At 36.7% G+C, this 25,484-nt stretch overlaps 1 protein-coding gene across 1 annotated transcript in view; it reads left to right on the top strand.

Moving 5' to 3' along the window:
- LOC139975362 (lysosomal dipeptide transporter MFSD1-like) overlaps positions 1-25,484 on the top strand; it is a 29,956-nt gene that overhangs the window by 897 nt on the left and 3,575 nt on the right. Inside the window, exons 3-14 of the mRNA XM_071983255.1 lie at positions 729-841; positions 971-1,013; positions 3,110-3,177; positions 4,818-4,926; positions 5,356-5,452; positions 7,101-7,199; positions 8,554-8,665; positions 10,402-10,458; positions 10,966-11,122; positions 17,037-17,134; positions 17,583-17,695; positions 22,804-22,921. Of these exons, the coding sequence (XP_071839356.1) occupies positions 729-841; positions 971-1,013; positions 3,110-3,177; positions 4,818-4,926; positions 5,356-5,452; positions 7,101-7,199; positions 8,554-8,665; positions 10,402-10,458; positions 10,966-11,122; positions 17,037-17,134; positions 17,583-17,695; positions 22,804-22,921 (1,184 nt within the window). The remainder of the gene's footprint in view (positions 1-728; positions 842-970; positions 1,014-3,109; positions 3,178-4,817; positions 4,927-5,355; positions 5,453-7,100; positions 7,200-8,553; positions 8,666-10,401; positions 10,459-10,965; positions 11,123-17,036; positions 17,135-17,582; positions 17,696-22,803; positions 22,922-25,484) is intronic.

Below are 25,484 nucleotides of genomic sequence, written 5' to 3' on the forward strand. Positions count from 1 at the left end.
ATATTCTTAGTTGAAGTTCATAAACATTGTCCATAATCTTATATTCTTCATTTGAAGTGCTAAAAGTATGTGTTGAGGTTGTGATAAACTCATTAACTGCTCGTAACTAACACATTCTATTGCAGACTTTTTCATGTCATGTTTCGTTTAGATATCTTAGTGTACAGTAGCTCTCATGTCAGGAAGCTGCCATTTTGTAAATCTGTGATGTCATAGTGCTGCTAAGATCTGAAACATTTTACTTTCTCTTTGTTTTTCTTTCATATTTTTAAAGTAATGCTAACTTTGTTAACACTAAAACCAGTGCTATCATTATGTCACATTAAAGGGTTCTTTATTTAGATACAGCGTTTGCAAAACCCATCTCCATTACAGAAAATAACCATTGTAACAAATGAAGAATAATATAAAGAATAGAAGCACATGTGTCTTCATGATGTCGTATTGACTAATGTTTGAAGATGAAGCACTAAATCTGTGAAATCTTCCTAATGGAAGAAGACATTTCTTAGCTGATTTGGGAATTTCTTAACGACAGTTATCTCTATCAGTCTATCACATACACTGATGATGATGGTTGAGTTTGTGTCTCAGTTAACAAAAAGTTTTAGAAAATTTCAGCAATTTTGCAAGCGATCATTTACATCCGTGTGTTTCCATACTAAGGAATTGTCCTTTCATATTTTCCGCATCAGTTAAATTAAAACATTTCATCATTTCTCTTGTAGACAATGGGCATCGATACTCAACAATTTATGATTCTCTACTCAATCTACTCCTGGCCAAATGTCATTCTCTGCTTTTTCGGAGGTTTTTTGATTGACAGAGTCTTTGGGATTAGGTAAGCAAGTTTTAAGTGATCAACCCTCTACATATGATGTAATAGGCTCACATATAATTTCATCTTTTTTGGAGATCTTTTCTGTATTGGATTATTAATAATTAAGTTCCCTTTCATTTCTCTTTGCAGGTTAGGTACTCTCATCTTCAGTGGTTTTCTAATTGTAGGTCAGGTGCGTCATCACTTCTTTGTGTGCACATTATGAAACATAAGTTAGACAAAATTAACATAAAAAGAGAGCTGTAATACTCCAATCTTTAGTTTGCAGTTATGCTCAAGTACACTTTACATTCCATGCAGAAAGCAAGAGATCTATGCTATGTTGCTGAGATGTGTGTGTGCCTTGGCCTAAAAACATGATATCTCAGAATGAACATAGTGTTTAAACTGAACTTTATACTTGCTGTATAGGTTCACCCAATAGTAAGTGCACAAACTTATTGTTTGTAGTAGAGGTACAACATGTCACAGATTAGTTGAGGTCAACAGATGCCAATGTCTTACAAACTATTGCTTTGTGCAGAGGTCAAATGTAATTTAAGGGCAACAGAGGTTAAATTCTGCAAACATAATAACTACCAAAAGAAAGCTTGGACTTTGTGAGTAAACTTTTCAATTGCTTTCGATGAACATATTTGGTCATTTGAGCTCAACAGATGTCAAAGTTTGAAAACTTTGTATACAGATAACTGCAGAGCTTGAGTTAACTTCGTAGTTGATATGTACAGCAGACCAACATTAGAGCAAGAAAACCTTGTGAAACTCGAAATCTTTTCAAGTCTGTTCTCATGTAAAATAGCAAGTAACCAATAGGCCTGTAGGCTTTCTGATGCCAAAGTTGTTACTTCTGCTCACAAGATTGTACTCATACCCATACTCAATAAACATACAAGACACTGTACTTACTCAGTCAGATAAAAGTGGGTTGTGAAGGCCCATTGTCTGGTTTTCAGTATAGAAAGTTTTCATCTTCCTATTTTGAGTAGGTCTAGACTTTCTTACATTCCTTGGTCTGTCCATTTGAGACTTCACCTGATCTGTTTTTGTGTCACAGACGGACTCACGCATGCAAACACACACATACACACGCCGACCTGATTGCATAGGTTCATTTGCTTCCAGCAAGGAACCTATGCAACCAGGTTGGCATTTGTAAGTGTGTGTTTGCATGCGTGAGTACGTCTGTGACACTTGCTTGGTTCAGCAACAACTCACTAAACTGAGTGATGCATATTTTTCATACTTGCCATACTTGTAGATGTATTATAGTGAGAAGGTGTGTAGATGTATTATAGTGAGAAGGTGTGTATCATCTGGGCTGATCTTATGAATATTAATGATGTTATGGAGTCAAATGTTAAAATCTGTACATTGCAATAACTCCACAACCTTAAGTTGGTTTGTGGGCAAACTTTGTATACAGTTGTTGGTTAATAGCTGGTACATGTAGGCCTATTCTTTTTGGGACCATCTGGGCTAAAAGAAATTCCAGGCCCATTTTTGGGCTTGGTGGGCCCAAATTCTATTACCTCCTCAAATGCAGTTTGGGACACATTCTTTGGTCCTGAATTTGTGGGGACAATATTTTTGGGACGGTTTAGGCACAATCTTTTTTGGGCCCAATTGTTTGGGAGGGGCCAAAGTTTAAAATTGCAATTAACTCCATAACCTTCAATCAGATTATATCCAAATTTGGAATACAGTTGTTGGTTAATTTTTTGTACATGTGGGCATAAATATGATCATATTGGGTGATGACATAGAACACGTTAATACACTACTGTACCTAGCAAGGAACCATTGTGGCCCTTGGGCTCCCCTTGGGCTCTTGTTATGAGATGCATTTTGTGAACTTATTTAATCCGGGAATTTGTCTACTGATATAGGGTTTGGTACCAGTTAATCTGTTGATAAATATGAGCATAGCCATTTCATTGAACTCAAACTCAAACTGTTTAGGGCATGTACAGGCGTTTCTTTTGTCCAACAGAAAATGTATAATTATACATAAACTTCATCTCAGTGTTCGCATGCTGTTTCCCAAAGATGCTGTTTCCCAAAGTGAGGGCGTTATTTCATAAATGCTGCATTTCTGGATAGTTTTGCACTTCGGTTGTATCAATATCTGATGATGTATACAATAATCAATGATAAAAATTCACTGAGAGGGTAATCTTCTTTATCAATAAATGTTGTAACTAAAGTGACACATTGTGCAAGTCATTAATATCCATCCATTCTACACACTTACTCTCATTTCCTGTACAGAGTTTGTTTGCGTTGGGAGCTCTGTTTCAAAGCTACTTGTTAATGGTGATTGGAAGATTTGTATTTGGGTAGGTACCTGCTTCAAAGTGATTTCTGTTTATTATCAGTTTTAGGCTGCTATGCATATTATCAAAAGTATGAACTTGTATACCCATAGCTTCCTGTGGCCCTTAAATCATCTTTCATTGTTGACAGGTGAAGAAGTATAACACATTTGCAGCTAGCTGCTAGTGTGTACTTAACAAGGTAGCATGATAAACTTCTAACACTACAATTCATGTTACTCTGTGAAGCTTTTATCTATTTCCCAGAGTTTTTACTGTAGCCACAATAAGTTTGTTATTTAATACTTTATCTTCATTATTCTAAGCCATATAATCATCTCTAGCTAGCTAATTTTGTTATTTAATATTGTATAGCTAGCTATGACATTTCAGGCCTAGAATTTCATAATTTAAGCCACAAATGCAAGTGCATAAAAGATCTACTAGCATTTTCCTGAATTACAGTACACCTGAGTAAGGATATAGGCTTATGGGAGCAGCTCAGCAGCCCAATAATATTTGCTGTAATTTGTATGATGTTAATTTCCCCCTAACATATCATGTGTTTATGTTCTCAACATCTACTGGCAGTAAATTGCAAGGGTCTTCTAGCAAACAGCAAAATCCACTTGCATTGAGCCAGTAAATAGCATTGACTTTGAGGCCTACATGAATGGCTGTACAGTCATTTGGTAACTCTTAATTTGGGAACTATTAACTATGTAATCCACATTTGTTTTCCACAACTTTAATGTTATAATGTATTCTGTCATTTACATTTTCTGTAATCTGTCATTTACAAACCTCTGAAGTTGCGTGTCCCGACTAAAAACAGATTATGCTTTTTAGGGTACCTTGTAACTGATGAAGTGTGATACATCAGATTGGTATTGAAATCGGATTACATCCTCCTCCTGATGATTGTGGATCTCTTGTTGGAAAAACCCACCTATCTGTAGCCAACCGGGGCTCAAACCCACCTACTGTATCTGTAGCCAACCGGGGCTCAAACCCACCTACTCTAGCCAACCGGGGCTCAAACCCACCTATCTGTAGCCAACCGGGGCTCAAACCCACCTATCTGTAGCCAACCGGGGCTCAAACCCACCTATCTGTAGTCAACCGGGGCTCAATCCCACCTATCTGTAGTCAACCGGGGCTCAAACCTCAAATTTACCAGATGCTAGGTTAAGGTTTCAATGTTTTTAAGGCAACCATTACCTTTGCCCATTTGACTTTCACACTTGACTTTCACACTGATCTAACATCATAAAGTGCTATAGAGTCAAGTAGTGTTTATTGATAGCAGTCCTTAAACTGTGATATGAAGTGGTTTAAATTTCAAAACTTGTTCAATCAAAAGTGATTGAGTATGATAAACATTCAAGTGACATTTCAGATGATGCAATAATTCTCACAGTAAAAATTGGAAAAAGCCCTGTAAAGTAGACTGGACTCAAAAGTGTAATGAATTTTGTAAAGACAATTAGAAAAGCCATGGGCATATGTAATTCAGATGAGGAGGGCAGGACTGGGGCAAGTTGGTTACCTGGAAGGCCAGTGTAGGAATATGTAATCAGTGCTTGGCATGTACTCTGCATGTAAATACATGATCACAACAATTGAGCATATAATTATCATATTTCTTTTTCATTTCTTCATAGCCTTGGTGGAGAGAATCTGGCCGTCTGTCAGAGTACTTACTCAGTCTTCTGGTTCAAAAATAGAGAGATCAATTTTGTGTTTGGTCTTCAACTAAGTTTGTCCAGAATAGTAAGTAGTTTTACAATCACTACCTTACAAACAGAGTACTATATCACTCTCTTTCCCTTCCACAAAAGGTTCAGTGCATTCTCCCCTTTGAGAATCCCTTCCTTCTCCCTCCTAAAGCTACATCAATGATTTGGCCAACTTTGAGTTCCTCTCTCATCGTCAGCATAAAGTTTAACTATGCAATTACAATTAAAGCATGTGTTGTGTTTTAAGAGACAGAAATTAAAGATTCTAGAATTCTTTAGGTGATAAAAGGTAGTATTTGTATTGAACTTTTCAACGCTATTATTTGACTTTTCGATTTCTTTTTCCTTTGAGTTGATTTAACATTGTGAGTATTTGTATTAAACTATCATAAAAGTCTTGTATCGCTGATCAGACAAATGTATTTTTTAACTCTGAGGTTGTTTTATTCCTATTTTATTACAGGGAAGTACGTTTAACATGAATATCATGCCAGTTATATTCAATGCATTTGGTAAAACTGCAGATCCCTATTTCAAGTTATCCATGGCATTATGGTTTGGTGAGTAAAATCTTAAAACAGCTTTGCTTATTGGATTACCAATTTTCAATCACATTACAGCTGTCCCCTTGTGCTTTGTAAATGGTATTAACATAAACAAAATCAGTGCTTAAGAAAGAAAATAATTAAATAAAAGCTTGTGCAATAGGAGGAGGTCATTGTCACAGGTCGGTGTAAGTTGGAGGATTCAATTGATGAAGGGAGTACACGAGTTGAAGTGTAGTGAATTTATTCACTGGTATGTACACCAGACACATAATACAAAAACCCTGAAAATAGTAAAGTGAAAAATACTTTTCTTGCAAATCTCGTATCAAAACAATAACATAATTAAATTGCGAACGAAATACTACACGATATATACATATACTGAAGCGTACGTGGCAAGGAAGCCTTGACACTTCAGCTTAAAATAAACATGAACTTACGGGATAATAAACTGGCGTTCACCCGGTTTTGTCAGGGTACCTTAACATAGACACTGATGAGAACGTGGCTGTCAGAGGTAATACGCGTTGCATACACGGAGTAGCCCAGTTACATACTAACGGCTGGGAACACAAAGTATCCCAGGTACAATATGATTTGGGAACACAAAGTCACCAAATTACAGCATAAGTCTGGAACACGAAGTAGCCCACTTTGAACCAGTGTGCGTTACGTAGTTGGGAACACGGAGTAACCCATTCGACATGTTACACACTAACCAGTTGGGAACACGAAGTAACCCTTATAGTCCCCCCACTGAGTACATACTAACTAGGAGAAAAAAACCATCCCGCGCTACAGGCAGCCTGCTAACACAGTACCCTGCATACTGTAGCTCAAAATTAGGTAATACTGTACAACATGCAGATGATAAAAATAATACAGATACCTTACATAGGCAGTAGTTTTGTGGAAATACCTGTAACTTGCACAAAGAACGTAAATTTCTCACAGGGTGGTCTTTAGACAACAGGAAATATCTTAAATGTGACCTGACCTGGGACAGTCATTTACATCCCAATAAACCAAACACACAAAGTAATTAAAATGCAATACTGTTGATTTTATTATTTTAAATTGACTGGAATCCTACAGCAATCATTCTTTCAGTATGTTTGGCCCATCTCATTGGAATTTATGCTTTTGTTTATTACAAATTCAACTTCTGTTGTTAGCTTGGAGTCTAAATTGAAGTATTTCCTTGTTGTTCAGGCCTTTATTTGGTTTGGATATTTCATGCTTTGTCTCTGTGAAGTACTTTAGATCATTGCCCTTCTGGATTTATTTCTCTGCATAGACACAAACATTTTGTGATGTTGCATCCCTGTGAAGCAGTAGTTTTAACATTCTACAAGTAATTACAACATTGATAGATTTAAGTTTGAAATGGTAGTTAAGTGCAAGACTGCTCAGCTGCAGAACAGTGAGACATAGTACTCCCCAAGTAAAGTGGGAATTTAATTTAACCAAAATACACCAATTAAGAGTTTATTTGTACTACTACTGACTGTATTATTAAGAGAATGGGAAATCCAGAATATTGGAAATCACAAAAGAAGGGTTATGTTATATAAGCTTCCATGTATGGGTAGGAAGTTCATATAGTTTAGTGTATAAATACCTTTTTAACTATGTTAGTGCAATATTTTCTTCATTACAGGAATGGTGCTATGTGTTTTCTCCTTTGTTTGTGGAATTGTGTTAGGTTTGATGGATATAAGAGCTTCAAGAATTTTAAAAAGAGATGCCTTGGAAACAGGTAATATATTTCTCTGCATTGTTCATGCATGGTGTGCATTTGATATTTATCCTCCTGCTCCCTTATCTTAGATGAGACACCAGACAGCTTAAAGAGAAGACAGTTTCTTCTTATCTTCTTAGTATGAAATCTTGTATCTACGGCCCTCAACTCCAACTCATAACGTGCTTGCAGTGGTTGGCATCCAAACACATTGGAATGTGTAATCATAGAACTATAGTGGGTGAGAAGGTGGGGTGTAAGGCTCACAATAATATATGTTCTGATGTTTTGTGGTGTTTCATTAAATCATCTGTTGCATCCTTTGTGAGTAGCAATTTTGTCATTGTTTCCCTCACAATCAGAGGGAACAAAAGAGTGAAAACATGGCTTCAGTTAGTTACCACAAATTACACAAAATTGAAGCTGCTTGAATACACAGACATAAGTACTGCTGATGGCTACCAATACTTGTAAATTCGGGCAGTAGAATATTGCTCAATTGATTTTGTAAGCTATGCGATTAGAAATTGTCAAAGCACCCCTATTTACCCTTCCCTGAGTGGTGTAATAGTGTCCTCTTTGACAAATCTTAAGTTAAGCTTAATGTGTTTAGTAGTCAAGCCAGTGTTTTATAAAGCAGTGGCATTTAGAGAGAGGTAATTTGTTAAGAGATAATTATTGCAGTTTAATTTGCATACTTGGTACTTGTAAATAAGAATTAGCCCATCTTTAATTTTGGGCAAGTAAGCTGCAGCATTGCTGTAGTTGGCCGATGGTGACTTGACAGGTCATAGTCTATCAATGCAAACTATGAAACTATTTGTGTACAATAGTATGGACAATTAGCCCGGTTTGCCAATTAGGGGAGGCATGGGGTGAGGACCAATATTATACTGATAAAGAGAGCATTACTTATGATCACTAAATAGATCAGCTGGTCACTCTGTCACTAATTCACAAGGGCATCATAGAATCACATTACAGCTGTATTGTATTTGATATGTTTAAACAACCAATCAAGGCCCGTGAACACACTCCATTATGTTCATATATGTCACAGATCTGCAATTTAAGTCAAGATCATTTCTTGGATTGGTTGGTGATTCAAATCATTGTAACCACCTAGTTCTCTTAGTTCCAATGAGGGGAATCTAACAATATGTTAATATATGTGATCAGAATAGTGCAAGGTCAAGTTCCGATGATAAACCAGCTTAACAATTCAGGATCATGGTGATCAGGTCTGATCACTGAACGAGGAAAAGCAAACATATGACACCATTTTGTTTCTAATAAGTCTTTTCAAGAGATCACTTTAATCAGAAAGAAAATTGAAGTGCAATACAATGGGATCTTTGTTTTCTCTTCTCAGGTGAAGTTATTCGTTTCCGAGACATTCTAGATTTTCCAGTATCCCTATGGTTGATCTTCATCATTTGTGTTACATATTATGTGGCAGTCTTTCCTTTCATTAGTCTTGGACCGTAAGTTATACTCCACTTTACAGTTTACTGCTCTTTTCAATCTCACTCTCCTGTATTCTTTTGTAATTACTTCTATGTTCTATATGAACACTTAAGGTTTGCTGTGAAGTCTTGAATATGTGCAATGGATTTAAACCATTGCTGTCAGTAGGAATTCTTATCTCTAATCTTAATACAGGCTATAGCTTGATACTGGCCATGTTTTGATACAGGCTAGGTATATGTATAAACTGCTCTAATTTTAGCATTAATTAAACATTGCCATCTTTATTGTGTGTGTTTGTATGTGTTGTGCCAGTGAGAGGTGTTGTGAGTACATATACAGAAACAATGTACTTTAACAATGTAACATTTCAGCCCGATGCCCAACATATAAACTGCTCTAATTTTAGCATTAATTAAACATTGCCATCTTTATTGTGTGTGTTTGTATGTGTTGTGCCAGTGAGAGGTGTTGTGAGTACATATACAGAAACAATGTACTTTAACAATGTAACATTTCAGCCCGATGCCCAACATATAAACTGCTCTAATTTTAGCATTAATTAAACATTGCCATCTTTATTGTGTGCGAATATATGTGTTGTGCCAGTGAGAGGTGTTGTGAGTACATATACAGAAACAATGTACTGTAACAATGTAACATTTCAACCTGACGCCCAACATATAAACTGTTCTAATTTTGGCAAAAATTAACCTTTTTGTATCGGGTAAAATTTTTACATATAAACAAAATAAAGCAAATGCAGTCACCCGTGGGATATTCACTTTAACATTTATTGTTTCTTTGAATAGTGCTATATATAGTAATAATAATGTTAGCATCATTCAAGCTGTCCTAGAACCTGGAAACAGGGTTTCAATATGGAATACATATACTTCCAAAGAAGACTTGTTGCTCCCGAGAGTTCTTTCTACCCCTTCGTTATCTTATCATATTTATAGATTAATAATCCAAACATATTATTCTCCCCCAATAATGAAATGGAACAATCTGTTTGCTTCTTGTGAAGAGCAATGTCAAAACATTGATCTCATTAAAATCCGTAAGAGATCTCTCTCTCTCTTTTAATACTTTTAGTTCCACTTTATGCATAGAACCCTGACACTACTTGTTATTTCATACCAATAAGCAGGAAAACCCAAGATGTAGCTGAGCTGAACAGCCTATCATGGGAAATCAATTTTTTTCTCAAAATGAGGCCTTTTTAGGGGGTTCAGTTTTAATCTTGAGCACCCTATAATTTATTTAACATTTCACATAGAGTATTTCGTTTATCAATAAGTTTCTTTTGCAAGTTGAAAACTACTTGCATCAAAGTAAGCCTATGCCAGCAAAACATGTTTGAGAGCTTTAAAACTGCTTTTAGTAACAATGAATTCCGTTTAATTTGTTTATTGTCAAATTTATTACACATGCACAAAATAATTCTATTATGGTCGGACAAAATTAAACAGTTATGAGATTCTTGTAATTGTCCTGACTGTTTCATATTGTATTGTTATGATAACACTCATACTTTGCTGTATTGCATTGTATAAAGATAATGTAACAGATGTAGCAGGCATGTTATGTAAAGATTTACTGTATATAGAAATGGAACACAAATAAAAGATGGTAAGAAAAAACAAATTTTATCTTTTGCACTCAGCATTTTTGCATGTAGGAAGCTAATCTTCCAACATTGACAAAATTATTTATTTTTGTTGATTAAAGGTTTTATTTGCTTTCGCAGGGCATTCATTGCGGACAAGTTCAACACAACAACCACATATGCAAATCTTATTATCAGGTAATAATTTTACCAATTAAACATTTTGCATTGAATAAAAGGATACAGCGTTTGCACAAAACAGTGATTGAATATCTTAAGTATGCTATAATATTCTAACAATGGTCAGATAGTTGCAATATGGAATGTGGTAGAACACCCTTTCAGGCCCATGATACACGTCCAGTGGTGAGCTAATCATAGCACAAGCCTCTTTCATGTCTGTTTCAGGTGCAACCAACCTCTCATTTTTGCCAGTCTTAGCTATTACAGTTTGTTATCATTTTAGCTGTGCAAGGTCAAAGGTTTGTGAGTTATTCCTGCAATGCCTCCTAAAATAATACAATGGTCCCGTTTTGTTAAAGTAACCTCAATTTTACACTGGAAAAACTGTCCGAGTGTAGTTTTTAATATATGGTGTGCTGCTACAAAATACGATGACAATGTCACAAATTGAAAGTGCTTCCTTTAATAAAATATTGCCTAAACATTTAACATGTGTATTCTTATTTGCTTTGGTCCTTGCAGTTTGGTGTTTATCATTTCGGCTGTAGCATCTCCTGTTATTGGAGTCATTGTTGATTACACTGGGAGAAATATATTTTGGGTTGCTCTTGGTGTTTTGCTGACACTTGGTGCTCACATGATCTTGGCTTTTACTTTTGCACCTCCTCTGCTGGCCATGGTGAGTTGTCAACTAATCACTTAAATGTCTGACTGGTGGCAAACTTAGAGCAGGAATCAGGCTTCTGCTGGCTGTACCTCACTGGAACATATTCTCTATTCCAGTGACACACAAATTAATTGATAATTAAAGCAAAGGTAGTTGTGACATTCAGTATACTGTCTCTCTCTCCTTTGGTAGACAGTCACATATGCACTGTCTTGCCATGCAGACTTGCTTTACACGATAAGGACATTCAGTATACTGTCTCTCTCTCCTTTGGTAGACAGTCACATATGCACTGTCTTGCCATGCAGACTTGCTTTACACGATAAGGACATTCAGTATACTGTTTCTCTCTGTTTGTGTGGTAGACAGTCACATATGCACTGTCTTGCCATGCAGACTTGCTTTACACGATAAGGACATTCAGTATACTGTCTCTCTCTCATTGTGTGGTAGACAGTCACATATGCACTGTCTTGCCATGCAGACTTGCTTTACACGATAAGGACATTCAGTATACTGTTTCTCTCTGTTTGTGTGGTAGACAGTCACATATGCACTCTCTTGCCATGCAGACTTGCTTTACACGATAAGGACATTCAGTATACTGTTTCTCTCTGTTTGTGTGGTAGACAGTCACATACAGTACCGTTCACATTAAATCGGCCGTGGCATCGTGTATCGTGATGCCCTTATCTTTTTCTATCGTTTTCTATCGTGAAACCTGACTACTGTAAATTTTTTGTACACGCTACCACGATATAACGATATACCACGATCACACGCTATATCGTGATACCAAGCCTTCACGATAGCAAACATGACTGCTACATTCACGCTAACACGTTATATCGTGAGATCGTGATTTCAAGCTGAGCGCAACACAATTCGTAACTTCGTTTGGGCTTTGGGTTTTTATTATTCACGCTATTTCGTTAAGTCGTAAAATCGTGTATCATGAAGTTCCTACTCTACTGTGCGAAAATCGATCTTTACAGGAGTTCCGCCTTGAAAACTTTTTGATGTCAGCTCACAACTTTACACGTTTAACTTTTTATTTAACAACAGTAACGTTACGTACGGATAGCGACTTTTCTGTTACTAGTAGTGTTAGTTGTAGATTTTATGTTCCACGTTACTTTGAATAGTTGGCAACATTTTGAAGAATAATAAAGTACTACTAAGCCTTTCTTGTGTTAATTTTTTATATAATTTATCGTTGGTTCGAACAGAATGAAAAGGGAAAAAAATTCCACCCCAACAACTTTGAAGCAGGGCCGGTTAAAAACAAAACATCTTCATCGTCCGCGCAAGGGGCCTCCCTTTTCCTGATTCCCGAGTCTCTATTCGGATTCAAGAAATCTAACCTTAAAAATTATTTTGTTAAGGTTGCCACATATTCCAAACTAGTATTAGCGCATGAAAAGAAGAAAAACGTCAGCCTGTTTTTTTTCTTCAGATCTCAGTACGAGAAACATGTATTTTATTTGGATAATAGAAACACTTTCTTTAATGTGGTTAATTAATATTTTCCTACCCTAGCTATTATTTGATAAAACCTTCATGAAAACCGACTTTTTAGAAAATGGATTTTGAAGCTCAGTCAACAATTTAAAAAATGCTTACCGTTAAATACTGGCGTCAAAAATACATTTCGAATTTATTCCAATAAAGATCCACAAAGGATAAAAATGCGAAGAACAGCTTACTAAATAGAATTGAAACTGCATGTACAGTACATGGTCATTTTAAGTATCCAAATACTATACAAAGAGATCGAGTTCACCGAAATACCCCTTTTCCCTACCACCTGAGGAAAAGCGTCTTTTATAAATTATAGTACCATACAGTACTTAACATTTGATACAAAAGTAACATCTACAACAACTTCCCAAAATTTGTATGTGTCACAATAGGTTAAGTTTTAACCGCACAGTACCATTAATAATTTGCATATTACATCAAAAGTTACACTCGGGCGTCCAGATGGCGGGAAAATGTACAATCATGTACAATTTATTGTGTCGTTCCCACGGTGCAATGAACTTGGGCAAGTTGCCAAGTTCGAATGTCGTTGACCTACTTATGTTCCGTAAACAATGTCAATGGGAATAATGTGTGTAAAAACTTGTGTTTTTTCCATGTGTTATATATATATATATATATAGAAGTTTTACGTAAGCGGAGTGAATTTCTGGGCGGCTCGTTGATTGTGAGGAAGCACTTATCTAAGCATCAATATTTGTAAAATATATCGTACGGTTTTTCTTCAGAAAATATTTTTGACTAGTATTTTCTCAATGTATTAAGAAGGGTGACATACCCTATGTTCCGACGTCTCTATGTTCCGACGTCTCTTTAAGTTCCGACAATTTTTTTGGACTCTAATTTTTTGAACCCAATTTTTTTCTGGGGGGGGGGGGCTCAATTTTGTTAGACCCAAATTCTGTCTGGCTAATTTTTTGGGGGATTCAATTTTTTCGGACCCAATTTTTTTGGGGACTCATTTTTTTTTACCCAAATTTTGTCTGGCTTAAGTTATTTTTTTTGGGGGGGGACTCAATTTTTTTGGACCCAAATTTTCTTTGTGGAATCAATTTTGTTAGACCCAAATTTTGTCTCACTAACTATTTATTAGGGGGGACTCAATTTTTTCGGACCCGATTTTTTTTGGGGGACTCATTTTTTTTGGACCCAAATTTTTTCCGGCCTAATTTTTTTTTTTGGGGGGGGGACTCAATTTTATATGGACCCAATTTTTTTTGTGGAATCAACTTTTTTGGACCCACAATTTTTCTGACCTGATTTGTTTGGGGGGACTAATTTTTTTCGGACGCGCCAATTTTTATTTACGAAACAAAAAATAAAAGGGCCCAGAGTTTTTTATGACCCAAATAGTGCTTGTCCGAAAAAAAATTGGTCATAAAAAATTTTTGAGTAAAAACAATTTGTGTCATCAAAATATTTTGGTCCAAAAAATTATGGGTCTTAAAAAAATTTGGTCCGAAATCCGAAAACATATTGGTCAAAAATATTGGTCAAAAGAACTTCAGAGTAAAAAACAATTGTCGGAACGTAGACACGCCGGAACCCATAAAATATACTGGGTCTACCCCTAATCATTGCATTTTGAGCGAATGTGTATTTAACTACGTTACATGATGCTTAAACACATGTTTGAACAAAATGAAAAATTCAAGTATTACCACATAAATATTCAAAAAATATACTTTTGTTGCATGGTATGAAGGATTTGGGGTTGGTGAAACTAAACATGTCTGGACTGGTTTGAAAATTCTACGAGGTTCGTGATCAACTTGACCGTCTAGTATTTTCAGAAAGTAAGGTTGCTACCATACAAAACTGTCCGGCCAAAAGCAATTAAATGACTTCATGACATTTAAATAAAAAAATGCTTCTAACAGAAGTTATGACCAATTTTGTATAATTTTTAATGTGCGCGTCAATACGGGTTGCCATCAGGATCATATCGATTACTGATGCTATGCAAAAGAAACTGCTTATTTGAGCATATCATATGGTGCGGAAAAACATTCTTCAAGCAAACAATTTTCTCGAAAATCTTGCAAAATTCGATCGTGAAAACAATGTTCAAACATACTAAAGTATGCCACCCTATGCATCCCGGACGGTGAAAAAGCTACTGTAGGCCTATATTCAGCGTTACAAATGCATATTAACCCTATCGTAACATTTGGGACGATTTGCTAGTACAATTAAAGCCTAGGCTGATATTCTTGCATACAAGAAGTTCAGAACGAATGTTTTGTTCGAACTGAAAATATTTTGCGACCGCTATTTTTTTTAAAGAAGGGGTTTGTATGAAGGAGTTTGGATGAGTAGGCCTACAGTGTGTTCATTAGGCGTATCGTACTAGTTTTGCGATTATGAAACTTGTATGTCGATTGACACTTAATTTTGATGACACACCAAACTTTTTGATCAGAATTTGCAATAAATCTATTGCACATTGCGTTTAATTGATGATTTCATCTACTGCGGGAAGAAGCCTACCCCAATTCTTTCAAATCACGATGAAACGATCGATCGTTCTGCAACGTGATTCACGCTATAACGATAACATCACGATAGTATACAGTGCCAGTGAAATGATGCACACATTATCACGATATTACGACCACGATGCGACGCACGATATCACGTTAGGTACTTGCTATAGGCGTAATGGAAACGATATCACGATAGACTCCTCGAGTCTCCTCATATTTTGTCACGATACACGATGCCACGGCCGATTTAATGTGAACGGTACTGTATGCACTGTCTTGCCATGCAGACTTGCTTTACACGATAAGGACATTCAGTATACTGTTTCTCTCTGTTTGTGTGGTAGACAGTCACATATGCACTGTCTTGCCATGCAGACTTGCTTTACACGATAAGGACATTCAGTATACTGTTTCTCTCTGTTTGTGTGGTAGACAGTCACATATGCACTGTCTTGCCATGCAGACTTGCTTTACACGATAAGGACATTCAGTATACTGTCTCTCTCTCCTTGTGTGGTAGACAGTCACATATGCACTGTCTTGCCATGCAGACTTGCTTTACCGGATAAGGACATTCAGTATACTCTCTCTCTCTCCTTGTGTGGTAGACAGTCACATATGCACTGTCTTGCCATGCAGACTTGCTTTACACGATAAGGACATTCAGTATACTGTTTCTCTCTGTTTGTGTGGTAGACAGTCACATATGCACTGTCTTGCCATGCAGACTTGCTTTACACGATAAGGACATTCAGTATACTGTTTCTCTCTGTTTGTGTGGTAGACAGTCACATATGCACTGTCTTGCCATGCAGACTTGCTTTACACGATAAGGACATTCAGTATACTGTTTCTCTCTGTTTGTGTGGTAGACAGTCACATATGCACTGTCTTGCCATGCAGACTTGCTTTACACGATAAGGACATTCAGTATACTGTCTCTCTCTCCTTGTGTGGTAGACAGTCACATATGCACTGTCTTGCCATGCAGACTTGCTTTACCGGATAAGGACATTCAGTATACTCTCTCTCTCTCCTTGTGTGGTAGACAGTCACATATGCACTGTCTTGCCATGCAGACTTGCTTTACACGATAAGGACATTCAGTATACTGTCTCTCTCTCATTGTGTGGTAGACAGTCACATATGCACTGTCTTGCCATGCAGACTTGCTTTACATGATAAGGACATTCAGTATACTGTCTCTCTCTCTCTCTTTTGCAGACTTGCTTTACCTGATAAGACAACAAATTGATTCTGATTCCTTACCCCTTAAGAGTTGTTATGAATTAATGAAAGCTTCCTGACCTTAACAAAAATTCATTTCAAAGAAATTTGACAAGTTAATTGTTTAAACATTGTTAAAATCATCCATTGCATTTCATGAGCCTGCCTGGAGCCAGATGTATTAAGGTTTTGATACAAGGAGCTACAGTGTTCATTACATAGATTCCCTTTGCATTTGACAAGGTAGTAAGAAACCTCTGAAATAAACTGAATGACACCAGTGTTATTTGTTTCATTAGATCTTACAAATAATAAAGTAAAAGTGATGTTTCATGAGATAACAAAGCTCAAATTATGCTTTCAATGTAATAGTTAGTGGAATATGTACCTTCACCTTTAAAGCAGGCACACATTGTGGTGTCTTTCTTTATAATACAAAGTTCATAATTACACCATTTCCCCTGTTCATAGTTCATACTGCATAGGCTCATAATGCTTAAGCTCTTTTAACTTTGACACTAAATTTAAGGTAAGACAGGATTGGAAGACATATGTGCAGCTGCATTCTAAAAAGTGAAAGTATAAATTGGCATTATGCCAGCACTCATGAACTGTGTACACACTAAACCACTAATGTTGTTAATTTATGATGTAATACATTTTGTTAACAGTGCATCATGGGAGTGGCATACTCAGTTCTAGCCTGTGCACTGTGGCCAATGGTAGCATTTGTGACCCCTGAGCACCAACTAGGAACTGCATATGGCTGGTAAGTAATAGAATTGCTTGACAGGTTTATTGCTTGTGGGAGTAGACATGAGGGGGGATTGGGGATGTGAGAAAAGCTTTGGATATTGTTGTCTGTTCATTCCATAATGAAAGTATTTGTTTGATATGTAGCACAATACAGTAATTGTGTAATATGCTACATAACCCCAACAGAATGTAGACTTGTTGGGGAATGAATGCATCAGACCTTTATGGTTAACATGTTTGTGATTCATAGTAGCTATGTTAACATCACTAATATACTGATTTTATCCACAACATTGTATAGTTTTGTGCAGCCTCATAAATAATAGCAATCAATTTGAAACTTTTATCACATTTTCACAAAATTGTGCAACTCACATTACTGGAGCATTTCCATTTTTATGTTTAGTTGAATTTTGTTTTGAGTTAATGATTTGATATTGTTGCTCTTTTCTTTTGTAAAGCATGCAGTCAATTCAAAACCTTGGTTTGGCAGTGGTTGCTATCATTGCTGGAGGTGTTGTAGACTCTAGTGGCTACCTCATACTAGAAGTCTTCTTTTGTGCTTGGCTATGTGGTAAGAACACTTCTTTTACTCCTTGTTGACAGTTAATGCACCTCATACCACCACCCCCCTCCTCCCCCCTCCCATTAATAGATCACAGGCCTGATGTCAAAAGCCTTATAAGACTGATTATTCATGCCACAGTTTGACAAGCCCAAGATAAGTTTGGATGGCTCGTTGTTTCATTGATTTATTCTGAGTATTTCCACCTGCATTGCCTTTTTTCCCATTTTACCACAAGAAGCTTGTAGGCCTGATTTAATCATGTGCAATCAGTTTGAGAGAATGAGGGTTGTTGCTGTGTTTGGAGCATGTAATACAAGTTTTGTGAAATTCATTCAAAATCCCATTAATTCTATATTTAATTTATTTAAGTCACATTAGTGGTCACACCAGTGCATTCAATAGAACTTTAATAAACACATTTGTTAGACAGATTAAACAGTGCTAACTAAGCACTTATTTTGCACTACAAAAGATTCATAGGGCCATCTCTTTTCTACCAAAGGACATCATTATAATAATTACAATGCTTGCAGTATTGATAATCAAAGAATGTAATTTAAACTGACTGTTATTATCTATTTTGCCATACACAGTCAATGGCTGATCATTGTTAATGCCTTGTGTGCTAGGTCTGCACTATTGCATATTCATGAGTTGGCTTACTATTGCTTTAAAAAGAGAGGTGTGAAGGATGGAATGAATTTCATAATACATTGCTTGGCCACGTTGATATTGTTTACCTACAAACACTGGAATACATGTTCCTTTGTTATTATACAACAATGTAAAAGCATTACAGTAAACCTCTGATTATTCGAACCCCTATTATCCGAACCCCTGACTTTACAAACCAGCCATCCGTTCATTAATGAAAAGTCTGGAGGCCTAGTGTTAGTGATTCCAAGTACTCATATTATGTACAACATAAATTTGTTGACTTACGTAACGACCAGCTTTCAAATTCTTTTTACAAGTCATGTATAAATTTGCATTCATTCTTCCATTGCCTTAAATATCAAATAGGTACTACATAACTACATAAATGTCTGATTGTAATCTGTATCAAGTTTGTGGTTCACACATTCTCGACAATAAACGTTCATTAGGCTAGAGTGCTTGTGTGCCTAGCATACAGGCTATGGACTTTGATTACGTGATACCAAATATGAGCCACTGACACCTTTCTACTCCCCACAAAGATTTATACACCAGTTTAAATTCTAGCTGCAACAAAAGCTTTTCATGATATTGTGCAAAGGCTTACTGTAGGAGTAGCAATTACAGATTACAGTCTTCACACTTTGTTACAATGCCTGGATTATTTACTTGTAAAAGGCGAAGCCAAAACTCTTCCTTGTCACAATTGCAATTAGGGATTCCCCTTCTAACATTTTGTCCCCACTGTTGGAAGGAGTAAATTTATGAATGACCAAGTCTTAATAACCATTTAAAAAATAAAATACTCTCAAGAGAAGTCACCCGACCATGCACATGTGTGTTCTTGATATTTCCGCGTACAGTAATGCCACTTATCTCACGTAATTATTCAAACATGAACGAGCTTTATTAGGTCCAAGCTGAAACTACTTTCTCCCTAACTTTTCTTGACAAGAACCTCTAAAGTTGTCAGTGAAATTTCAGCTTGTTATGGGAATCAGTATTAGGTTAGGATTAATCACTGACACTAATGTTTCCTGTACTATAGTGAGAGGCCTATACAGCGGTAATATATAGACTAGTGGTGAAAGTATGTGGAAAATCTCCCCCTCCCCCAACTTCCCGAAATGAAACACAAATGCTTTTTACTTTTTATTTCCAATACAAACTTCAAATAATCAATTCATAATCAAGAAAAGTAAAATATACAATCATTATGCAGAAGGCATAATATCGCATTTCATGGTAGTCTTATAGCCGAAAATTAGTTAATTGATGAAAATTTGATTATCCAAACTTTTTGATTATCTGAACTACCTTCAGTTTTCGACCAGTTTGGATACTGTCCTTGTTTCAGCTACTGTTGTTATTACCTGTTCTGTGACTCTTAAAATGATTAATACTCAATGACACTGAAACAAAGATATGCAGGGTCAGACACCTAAACAGAGCTGCCTAAACAGAGCTGCCAAATATAATGATAGCAACTCCTCAGTCAGTCTTCCACATCTCCATCTCCTCCCATTGGCACAGGAGGGAGGAGACTATCATGTAAATGCATGAAAGGGAGGAGACTATCATGTAAATGCATGAAAGGGAGGGGACTATCATGTAAATGCATGAAAGGGAGGAGACTATCATGTAAATGCATGAAAGGGAGGAGACTGTAAATGCATGAAAGTCATCTCTTATTGGGGTGAAAAGTGGTTCCCTCGGTAACACTTTACCGTTTAGAGTCACTTACTTGTATTTAATGTTAATCTTGACTGCATTACTCAAATATTTCCAGCCTCCTGGAGAATCCTCTTTGTTATGGACTATTTAGTGGCCTCCATAAAATGTGTAGACAATGACACCTAAGCAAACATTCTCTCGCCCAGGCACCAACAAAGACATGTTCCATATTTTATTAATTCAATACCAGCAGCATTTCTCAGTCTCTCATTTTCCTCATCTTCTGTCTTTGATATATTGATGACCAACCATGCCTTGGCAATCTGGTATTAATCCACCCCATAGCTTTCATGCTTTTAATAGATTACCAAAGGTTTATGTTTGTAACTATGGACGTTTGTTTTTCTAGCTGTGACGTAAATTGAGTGCATCATTCAAACTCATTGACAACTTCAGGCTGCAGAGTTGAAATGAAAGTACTTTAACTTTTAGACTAGAGACTAGAATGGTACAGCAGGATATAATTAATGGAAGCATTGCTTTGAGTAACTACAAATCACTAATACTAGTTTCTTCTCAATGAGGCTAGTTTAACTCAGAGTGGGATTATTGTAACCATTTATATTATTGGAGTGGTAAATAAATGTTGTAAGCTTTCTGTAGAAACAAAGACAAAATGCTAATTTTGACAAAACTACTTGTCTTTCACCCTCTGGAATGAAGTGGCCCTACAAATTCAATAATTTGACCTTTGGAAGCCCTAAGTGCAACATTTACATTCTAGGATGGTAGTGAAAAATATACAAGAAATATTACGAAAACCATATTGAAACATAATCTAGGGGCTTCAATTAGTAGCAAATGTTACAGTAGAAATCAAGTCCCTTAAGAGCATGCAAAATAATTGTTTCATGAATGCCATGTATGTATGCTTAATGTTCACACCCCACTATATACTGTACAGGCATTGATGCCTTACCAAGAGTGAAAGAACATATATGTATTGATCCCAATATTTGGTAACTTACAATTACTTGAGATTCCCACTAATAATGTCCTCTCTGTTTTTATGGCTGAGATTATTTGCAGCATCAGACCTAGCATACGATCAGCAAGGTCACATTCAAAGATTAATTTCAGACGCCTTAGAGATGGAAGTGATTGTGTTTTTAGACTTTTGACGTCATCCAAAACGTTGGAAAGGTCTTCAAACTTTTACTTCTGTTTTCCTCAAATATCCTTCAACCATCACTAATATAAAGGGTCCTTGTTCTAAGCAGGGGGATCCACATACCATGTATGAAGTTCAACTAAGCTTCAACCATCACTCATATAAAGGGTCCTTGTTCTAAGCAGGGGGATCCACATACCATGTATGAAGTTCAACTAAGCTACAAGTTTGGAGTTATCAAGCACCGCCATCACCAACAAAGATTGCTTTTGTCGTTGCCAAGGTGTAAAAATAAAAGGCCTGCTATAGCCTTGCCTAAGCTATCTAGGCCTAGCCTAATCTACATCAGAATTTGTTCTTTTACTCATTCACTGAGAGTGAGAGCTTAACTTCTAGATATTGGATAATATGAGTTTACCAGTTATAGCAGACTTTTATTTAAATATAATTGTAGTTTAGTGTAACTGGTATTATGCTTATGATGGATGTTGATGCTTGCTGCTGACTGTATGCCTTGCAGTTAGCAAAGGGGGCTTAACCTGGCGTTGTAGTACTACTATGAGTTGTATCCTATTACTAGCCTATTGCTTGCCTTGGTTAGCCAGTTGGACAGTTGGAAAGAAATCCACTGTTACCTTTACTTCAGAACAGATTATCCTGCACGTTTCACTTACAAGACAGAATTATTTCTCAATGATGAACATTAAAGTAACTTAAATTAGCATAATATACAACGTTGGTTTGTTTCGACTGATCAGGGAGCTGTTCCAAATGTTATATATTACTCTGGCAATTTAGTGTGTGCTGTGTGACTGTGATGTTTTCCTTTACCAGCTGTATTCCTGCATTGTACTGTGTGATCACATAGCAGTCGTATTCCTGCATTGTACTGTGTGATCACATAGCAGTCGTATTCCTGCATTGTACTGCGTGATCACATAGCTCATTGGACTGGTAGTGACTTGACATGTCTAGTATAAGATGTAGCATGGTGAGGTACTTACTGAGGTGCACAATTCAGTTTTACTATGCATTACTATGGTTAAGTCATGAATACATACTTTGCCATATACTTGACTTCCATCCTATCAGTTGTTAATATATCCTACAATTGAGAAGTGATCATGCAAAAGTGAACGGTATGTGAACTGTCTGCAGATTTGAAACTTATCCAGCATTTAGTATGCATTGTACAATACAGACTTAAAATATTGCCCAATCAATGAATTATTAGTAGTTCAAATAGAATTTACAACTCCAATAGTTGAAGGTGCCTTTGATTTATGAAGCAGAGAGGAATTCTATATGAATCTAGAAATCTGCAGTTTTGATGTAAAAATTAATCATATCAAAAAAGACTAAATTAAAATTAAAATTTATTTGAAATGAAAGTTGACTAGTGAAATCATTGTTACAGAATATCGGTATTGAAATTTGACCAATAAGTGTAAAGTTTGCTGTTTCTTATAACTTACAATACAATAATCTAACAAGATTACAAAATCTTAATGTTAAAATTCTACCTTTAAAGGTAAGTAAAAGAACTTCATTGCGCAAGAACATTTTGATGAAAACATGGTTGTACATCTATTTCCTTTCTGTTTTCATACAGGAGCACTAATATCCACATCAGTTTTGTACTTGAATGATGCAGCAAAGGGAGGTACCCTGAATAAATCCACAAAGGAGCGTGCAAGGGACAAGAAAAGTGCCGAAGAAAAAGCCGAAAGGTCAGTTGTAATGTCATTTTTTGGTTCCTTGCTGGAAGCAAAGGAACTTATGCAGTCAGATTGGCGTGTGTAAGTGTGTGTGTGCATGCTGTGCCTGTGAAACTTGCTTGGATGCCCGATATTAAACTCCGCAACGGAGTGATGGATATTTGTCATACTTGCTGCTATGTACATGTATTATAGTGCAAAGGTGTACCCTATCGTGTTTGGTATTGATCTTATGAATATTAATAAGTTATGGGATCAATCGTAAAAAATTTTACATTGGAATAATTCCACAACCTTAAAGGAATAACGAAGGCAGGGATCAAAGCAATTGATATCATTCAGTAACCTCAAAACTCTCTAATATTAGATTTTTAAGATAAACGCTTCCTGTTTGACTGAATACGCTAAATATAATTGTGAGCCACTTATATTTTTGGGACCATTTAGGTGCAAAATTTGATTGGACCCAATGTTTTGGGGAGGGACAAAATTTAAATTTGCAATAACTCCACAACCCTAAATCAGATTATATCCAAACTTGGAATACAGTTGTTGGTGAATAGAGCTATGTTACATGTGAGCATAATTATAATATTCGGTGTATTCATGCAACACTTTAATATTCTACAAGAAGGAACCAAAGTGCCTGTTGGGCTCTTGTTTCTCTTTGCATTGGGACTGCATGCAAGACCTAGTGAAGGGCAGGTTGGAAGGGGAATAGGTGTCTATTCTCGAATCCCTCCACCTCTGTACTGTTTGTACAACATCTGCTACAATAAACAGATGATACACACCCAACCAAATTGGCTCTAGCTAGTTCGTGTACAACATCTGCTACAATGAACAGATGATACACACCCAACCAAATTGGCTCTAGCTAGTGCTTGTACAACATCTGCTACAATGAACAGATGATACACACCCAACCAAATTGGCTCTAGCTAGTGCGTGGACAACATCTGCTACAATGAACAGATGATACACACCCAACCAAATTGGCTCTAGCTAGTTCATTAACAACATCTGCTACAATGAACAGATGATACACACCCAACCAAATTGGCTCTAGCTAATGCATGTACAACATCTGCTACAATGAACAGATGATACACACCCAACCAAATTGGCTCTAGCTAATGCGTGTACAACATCTGCTACAATGAACAGATGATACACACCCAACCAAATTGGCTCTAGCTAGTTCATAAACAACATCTGCTACAATGAACAGATGATACACACCCAACCAAATTGGCTCTAGCTAATGCATGTACAACATCTGCTACATTGAACAGATGATACACACCCAACCAAATTGGCTCTAGCTAGTTCATAAACAACATCTGCTACAATGAACAGATGATACACACCCAACCAAATTGGCTCTAGCTAGTGCTTGTACAACATCTGCTACAATGAACAGATGATACACACCCAACCAAATTGGCTCTAGCTAATGCATGTACAACATCTGCTACATTGAACAGATGATACACACCCAACCAAATTGGCTCTAGCTAGTTCATAAACAACATCTGCTACAATGAACAGATGATACACACCCAACCAAATTGGCTCTAGCTAGTGCTTGTACAACATCTGCTACAATGAACAGATGATACACACCCAACCAAATTGGCTCTAGCTAATGCGTGTACAACATCTGCTACAATGAACAGATGATACACACCCAACCAAATTGGCTCTAGCTAGTTCATAAACAACATCTGCTACAATGAACAGATGATACACACCCAACCAAATTGGCTCTAGCTAATGCATGTACAACATCTGCTACATTGAACAGATGATACACACCCAACCAAATTGGCTCTAGCTAGTGCTTGTACAACATCTGCTACAATGAACAGATGATACACACCCAACCAAATTGGCTCTAGCTAGTGCTTGTACAACATCTGCTACAATGAACAGATGATACACACCCAACCAAATTGGCTCTAGCTAGTTCATAAACAACATCTGCTACAATGAACAGATGATACACACCCAACCAAATTGGCTCTAGCTAATGCATGTACAACATCTGCTACAATGAACAGATGATACACACCCAACCAAATTGGCTCTAGCTAATGCATGTACAACATCTGCTACATTGAACAGATGATACACACCCAACCAAATTGGCTCTAGCTAGTGCTTGTACAACATCTGCTACATTGAACAGATGATACACACCCAACCAAATTGACTCTAGCTAGTGCTTGTACAACATCTGCTACAATGAACAGATGATACACACCCAACCAAATTGGCTCTAGCTAATGCATGTACAACATCTGCTACATTGAACAGATGATACACACCCAACCAAATTGGCTCTAGCTAGTGCTTGTACAACATCTGCTACAATGAACAGATGATACACACCCAACCAAATTGGCTCTAGCTAGTGCTTGTACAACATCTGCTACAATGAACAGATGATACACACCCAACCAAATTGGCTCTAGCTAGTTCATAAACAACATCTGCTACAATGAACAGATGATACACACCCAACCAAATTGGCTCTAGCTAATGCATGTACAACATCTGCTACAATGAACAG

The sequence above is a fragment of the Apostichopus japonicus genome, chromosome 10 (assembly GCF_037975245.1).
Source record: "Apostichopus japonicus isolate 1M-3 chromosome 10, ASM3797524v1, whole genome shotgun sequence".
NCBI lineage: Eukaryota > Metazoa > Echinodermata > Holothuroidea > Aspidochirotida > Stichopodidae > Apostichopus > Apostichopus japonicus.